Consider the following 6,994-nt stretch of genomic DNA (forward strand, 5'->3'; position numbering starts at 1 on the left):
CCCTAAAGGGTACACATGCAGGTTAATAATGTTTGTTGTTATTATTCTGTGCAACCCTAATGTCCTTATGTAAATGAGGAACAGCTATGTTTTATTGATTAAGATTAGGTCAAGGGCTGCAACTAATACAATTTTTTTATTAATAAATATGTTGATTATTATTTTTATGGTTTACAGATTAATCATTTACCCCTGTGTTTTCCCTGTGGGACATAGTCGCAGAGTCACTGCGGTGAATATAACTCATGTGGAAATACTACACAAACACATATATTTTATTTAATATAAAATTAAGCTTGGCTTGTTTTATTAGTAGTTTGCGCTGTATTGTTAATGATTGATGAAAATAATCCTCAAGATTGTAGTCCTGGTTGATTTGGTAATTAGAAAGTTCAGCTTACAGCAACGCTCCTGGAGCAGCCAAAAAAGACGCGTTTCACCAGTTGAACACTTTTAATATGAAGCAGCAGCAGCAGGTTGTTCTATTTATGATGTAAAGAGAGTGAACAGTAAATCAATGAGATAAAGGTGCACTGGATGACATGCATGCCCATTCTCCTTTGAATGCCTCCATGTTCTTCTGAATTCAGCCACTACCAATAAAGACAAAAAAGCCCCCCTCAAAAATAGGGGTTTCATGACATGATAATCTTAAGGATTATAACTTTATATCAATTTACTTTGGATGGGGGGGGCGCGTGAATGTTTGTCTGCTTCTGAATCGTGCATGACAGAAAACCAATTGCTGATTTGATCTAAAAAAAAAATAAAAAAAATAAAAATATTGGAAAATGCCTGTAATACTTTTTCTAGTGCCCATTACAGCCTAAAAGCCAAAAGTGAAATAAAACACAGAAAAGCAATAAATTCTCAAGTTTGAGAAGCTGGAAAATCCTAATGATTGGCATTTGTTTGTCATATATGACTAACAGTAACGATTGTCAGAGCTGTTAGCAACTAGAAACACATTGTTTCTGTCACCTAATTGTTTCAGCACTAATTAAGACAAGAGTGTCCTCAGAGCTGTGTGTAAACTAAAGTGTGTGTTTGTGTGTGTTCCAGGTAAGAGACTCCAAACTGCCAAACAGAAACTCCACCCTGATCAACCCACCATTCCCTACCTATTTCACTGAAGAGGAAGGCGCCCTGGATGAAGACCTTTACGATGAGAACTTGTTCGTCCACACAGATCCGTCATTAACACTGTCCTGACCACTTACACACACACACGCAAATGCGTCACGTTTCCACCTAAACCTGCAAACTATGTCTTGACCCTTTAATAAATAGTAATTCCTTTGAAGATTTTGGGCCTCTTGTTTTTTTTGTGTGGCAACACCGAGCCGGTCTGTTTGATCCAAACAGTTATTACAGTCCCTTTCCCCCTGAAACCATGGTAACTGTAGGAGTGATGATGTCACTAGAGGATCCCCAAGCAGAGATAAGGGGGGAAAAGACAATGAAACTAAATAAGAGAGAGGTAGATATTGTGGAAAAAATGTGCAATATCTGTGCAGGATGCAGGATAGGATGAGGGGAGGGGAGGGGAGGTGAGGGAAGGGGCAGGAGGGGGTGAGCTGGATACAATGAGCTGCAGAGTGAAAGAGTGAGAGGAATACAGAGAGTAGGTAAAGGGTATGTAGTTAGCAGTGAATGGGCTAGAAGCCATGGAAGCAAATACAAAGGAGTGGAGACAAGCAGGGTGGGAGAGATGAGTTGGTAAAGGTGTGGAGGGGGACTAAAAGGGGGGGGAGAAAAGGAGAGGCAGGGATGAAGGCTGACAAAGGTTGACATTTGTGCATAAGAGGATAAATGAGGACATTAATGTTGCAGCAGGAACCGCTGGGCGCTTAAGTCTGTGAGTGTGTTTGTGTTTGTGTTTAGCAGTATTTAAATGAGAGAACCTCAAGCTGAGGAGGGGGGGTGACAGATCCCCCTCCTGTACCGCACGGACCCCTCCTCACCTTCATGAGCAATAAATAATCAAATGAGAATCATGTCCTCCAAAGTGTTTGACTCTTGTTTAGTGTAAATCTATCCTCAGGGGCCTGCAGAAGATTCAGTACCTCTCTCTGCCAGCCTCTGCTCTATATCTGCCATGTAATTGACAGCAGCAGAAACAAGGCTTTTGTTTGAAACACTGACAAGTGGCAGCGATTCCTCACAGGATAACTGCAACAACTGCGGATACACACACACACACACAGCATCGATGCCTTTTCCCTTAATTGAAGCAACACACAGCCAGCGGACTCAGGAGCGCGTGACATACAGTAGTTGGTAGTCAGTTAGATAAAAAGAGATGTATGGTGATGATTCAGTGGGTGACAAACAACGTCCTGCTCTATGTAACATGCCACAGCTTGTAGGTCCATAAGGCAGCAGCAGGTTCTTTGAAATGGTAATGATATCGTTTGAAAGTCCTGCTCTATGGAGCCTGCACATCATCAGGCTCTTGTGGGGGTGGACGAGAGGAGAGAGGAGGGGTCGCTGCCTGTTAAAGCAGCAGAGCAGAAAGAGAAGACGATGAACTCCAGCCTGGTCTGTGTGTGTGTGTGAGAGAGAGAGAGTGGTAGAAGACAAGGTTAGTTTTCAGTGTGGTAATCCACCCAATGAACTAATGACCTGATTCAAGAAAAAGCACCTTGGGTTTACTTAATTACTGTATCTCTAGAATGTGGTAATGTATTTAGAGGGATCAGTAAGTGTGTTTTGATATCTATTGCTGGAGTGGAACCACAGCTTTACCTCACTACAGGGCTTTCAGACACTAATGTTAACGTTTCATCTGGCTTTCAGATTGATTACTTCAGAGATCACTTAAAGGACAAGACAGGTTTAAACCTGTCTTACACCTTAAACCACAGTTAAGCTAATGACAGAGCAACAGCCCCACTGGTTTGGAGTAGGGGGCGGCACAATTGTGTTAAGTTGTTGGTTTATGCCAGCACTGTCAATCAAATCTTATCAAACTCAGACCATGAAGCAGATTAGCAGATGACCTGTTATCAGTGTCCGATATATAAATAAATATATAAATACCTCACTGTATTTTTCTTTTTGGTGTTTTTTTTCCAAACCTTAAACCTAAAACTTTAGAAATTACTTGGGATTGGTCTTTGTTGAGACTCCCTAAGACATGACTTGAGGCTAGAGAGAACTGGTCTCAGCCAGGGCTTAAACTGACAATTATGTTCATCACAATAAATATGCTCATTTGATCTGCAAAATGTCAGAAAATAGGGGAAATTATTTACAACACTGACATCTTCAAAATACTTGTTTTGTCTGACCAATGGTCCAAAACCCAAATATTAACTTGAACAATTAGGAGACAATTAGCCAGCAATTATTCACATTTGAGTGTGAAACAATTCAAAACAATGTTAAAGGTCCAGTGTGTAACATTAAGGAGGATCTATAGGCAGAAATCTATTATAATATTCATAACTATGTTTAAATTAGTGTATAATCACCTGAATATAGGAACTGTTGTGTTTTGTTACCTTAGAATGAGCTGTTTCTATCTGATTCATCATCATCTGAGCCGAGTTTAATTAGTTACAATTAACAACTTCACTGCTCGATGCTACTTAATCTTACACACTGGACCTTTAACACAGTTTGTACACACAGTAAATACAGTAGTGTGCCATTGTGATGGTCAGCATTCAGAGAGCTGCAACGACTTGCTACTGACTTTTAATTTGTTTTGTACAAGACATTTGTTTTGACTAGGACTTGATTCTATACTTTCTTGGACAGGACATGAGAATCGACTCAGTGGAAAACACACACATTAACAAATCTAGATACTTGTAGATGTAGTGCCCCCCCCCCCCGTCCCCCGTCCCTGTCTCTCAAACTGTCTGATATCTGATTCCTGAATTTGCATTTGCATTCGTTAATTAAAGAGCTTGCCCAGTTTTGGCTGATCTAAACATTTTTGGGGGGGAAATTACTTGGAGTATCTGAGTGAAGGTCGGCCTGCGAGTCTGAGCCTAGTCTGACATGATGGATCTACTGCACTTCTTCTTCTGCTGGCTCAACACATGAGAGATCTGATTTCCATTAGTAAAGAGGACACACACACACACACACACACACACACAGAGCTCTATCCTATTGCCTTCCAAGCCAAACTCACCTAATGTGATCGTCTCTATCTTTCTCCCTCTCTCACACATTCTTTATTGCCTTCTTAGCAAGCAAAGACTCTGTGCCCAAGACTGGTCAGCACTTATGTTGCTACTTCCTTGCCGAGTTTATACAAAAGGTGTCGAACTGACTTGCATCTCGACACACGCATACACAGATCAGTATGTGTGTGTTTGTGTGTGGTGTGTTCCTTGCAATATGAATTATTGAGTGTGTTATTTGAGGGACAGCTGGCTCTTGAACACATTAACTCCCTCGGTCAGCCAGTCATAAGTCTACAGTGACGGGAGCGAGTCACTAAACAGGAGAGAAGAGGGAAATGAGGGAACGTTAATGCAATTTCACACTGACTTCCATATCAGCAGCCAGTGATATTATAAAGTGTTTATATAAGCTCTGAAGTCAATTAACACGAGGAATAAAATGAATTAATCTTTTCACCAGAAAGAGAACATTATGTTATTTTTATTGGACTGAATACAATCACTGTCTGCAACAGGAAGCGCCCGAGTGACATTTGAAGTTTATAATCGAGTCACTTGTGAATTGATTTCTTGTTCTTGCACTGTATCATTGCATAATGTTTTGTTTCTTTTTTTCTTCATACACAATTTTCTGAGAGTAAAACGATGCATGAGTGACTCAAATCCTTAAATTATTTACATACATTTCCTAATGCGTTTACAGCTTAATGATGGTTAAGTGATTTCTTAGTAAAGATATTTACATTTATTTTGATTATTGGTTTTAGTTTAAAATTTAGTATTCTTCTTCTGTTGATTATTTTGCATTGATTCTTAGTTTTTTTCATATGGCATTAGTATCTTAAATCTGTGTCTGTGTAAGGATCTGATTTACTACCACTGATCTCTGTAACCTATACGTCACTGGTGGCCTCTGTCCAGGGCTTGCAGTAGAAAATGAGCATTTACCTACATCTTGTATAACACATGTATCGTGTATTATCCCTGCTAAATAAACAGATAACTAGAACATTATAATTTAATCCAATAAGAGGCATTTAAACGGGGAAAGAAAAAAGAAACCCACTAGCAATTTCACATGCACAATTATCACCACACATCCCTCTAAGCCTTGCTGCCGGTGGTCCTGCTGTGGTGAGCCCCTCCCAATTGTGCACACCTGTGTCTCATGAGCGTGTGTGTGTGGGTGTGTGTGTGGTGTGTGCGATGCCCCCCTCCCAGGTTGGTAAATTTGGGTTCCTTCCTTCCAGCCCCACTGAGTGAGAGCAGGGTGCAGCCTTTGGGTCCCCACCTTCCTCTCCACAGGTGTTCCTATCCTGCCCTCAGATATATTTTGTGTGTGTGTGTGTGTGTGTGTGTGTGTCACTGTGCCTCTACTTATTTGACCTTACAAAACCAGTCTTTCGCAGTCATTGTCTCTTTCTGTCTCTCACTCTCAAAACCCAACTTGGATCAGAGACATCTCCATGGTAACAAGGGACCAATGGAGGAGTTGGCGTGAAAATAGAAAACAAGGAAGTTTAGATTTAGTTGTGTTTAGATGTTCAGTAAACGCACGCAGGTCTTTGACTTCCACCTCTCAGATTGTGGGCAATCATCCTTTAGCTTTCACATGTACTGTAAAAGCATGCACTATTTTGTGGGGTTTAAATGAGCCATGTTGTGACTGGGAGGTAAATGTCAGCGGATTTCAGCCGGAAACCTTCGCCACAAGAATGTGACCGCGGGATATTGAGTAAATCAATATGGAAGCCAAGGGAGGAGGCTGAAGGTAGGGGGTAAAGAGAGAGAGAGAGGGATGTTACCGCAGGTGAAAAATAAAATGACAGCAGCAAAAGGAGGAGGAGGAGGAGGAGGAGTGAAGAAGGAGGAGGACAAGGACAAGAAGAGACTGAGGGAAGAAGTTGATTTTGATTGTCTGACCTTTGACACTCAGGGAGTAGGTTCATCTGTGACATTATCCGTATGTGTGTTTGTGTGTCTGTGTGTGTCACAAAAACCCATGAAAAGACTAAAAATCCAATAATGTGTTGGTCTGTGTCTCAGTACTTTACAACTTTCTTTACCCTGTCTGTGGCTTGCAGTCCCCTACTGAAGACTTCAAAAATGTATCAAGAAAGGTATGCTTAATTTTTAATAATGCTGGATGGGCACTGTAGATTTTAGCAAACGTCACTCAAACAGGAGTAAATTATACATTTGTTGGGGACTATTTTCAACTGCAGATTAATACACAATTCAAGATTTAAATTGTATTTATTTATCATTCTATAATTAAAGTTTTGAGTCATGCTCCTTTCCTGTACTTATATGTGCTATGCTCGTCTACATTCAAAAGACAACCAAATTTTGAAGACAAAGTGTCACATCTTAGTTTAGTGCTAACTTACTACCTAGTTAATCTACATTACATTTACATTAGATTACATCTTTAGCTAATTAAGTAGCTATCATTTTTCTTACATTAGCTATCAGATGTAACCAATGGCTAACAATTAATGTAGACTAGCTAGCTAGGTAGCATTTTGTTAACATCAGCTAACTTAAAATGTTACTATATGTATGTTTTATCTCTTTAGAATTTGGTTGTCTTTTTAACATAGACGAGTTTAGCACATATCTAAGTATGAGAAAGGAGAAAATCGACTGAGGTTCTTTCTCAGCTGTTATTGGAACACAGAGCAAAAAGAGACGGGACTTAGGAAGAATCGATACAGGGTTGTACAACAAAATGCAAGCTGTAGTCCCTTTAAGCTACACACAAAACACAAAAACAACCCTGCTACTTATGGTGGAGTGCAGCGGATGAGTTGAGGGGTCTCAAAGCCTGAGAAAAGAAGCTTCCCTGTCAG

The 6,994-nt window shown here is 40.3% G+C and overlaps 1 protein-coding gene across 1 annotated transcript in view; it reads left to right on the forward strand.

Moving 5' to 3' along the window:
* The window catches only part of mrpl3 (mitochondrial ribosomal protein L3), a 7,796-nt gene extending 6,493 nt beyond the window's left edge, over nt 1–1,303 (forward strand). The window contains exon 10 of the mRNA XM_035681050.1: nt 1,063–1,303. Coding sequence (XP_035536943.1) covers nt 1,063–1,212 — 150 coding nt within the window. The 3' untranslated portion in view covers nt 1,213–1,303. The remainder of the gene's footprint in view (nt 1–1,062) is intronic.
* Nucleotides 1,304–6,994: the final 5,691 nt, after the last annotated feature.

This window comes from Morone saxatilis, unplaced genomic scaffold, assembly GCF_004916995.1.
Source record: "Morone saxatilis isolate NCDOM2014 unplaced genomic scaffold, NCSU_SB_2.0 Contig9, whole genome shotgun sequence".
NCBI lineage: Eukaryota > Metazoa > Chordata > Actinopteri > Moronidae > Morone > Morone saxatilis.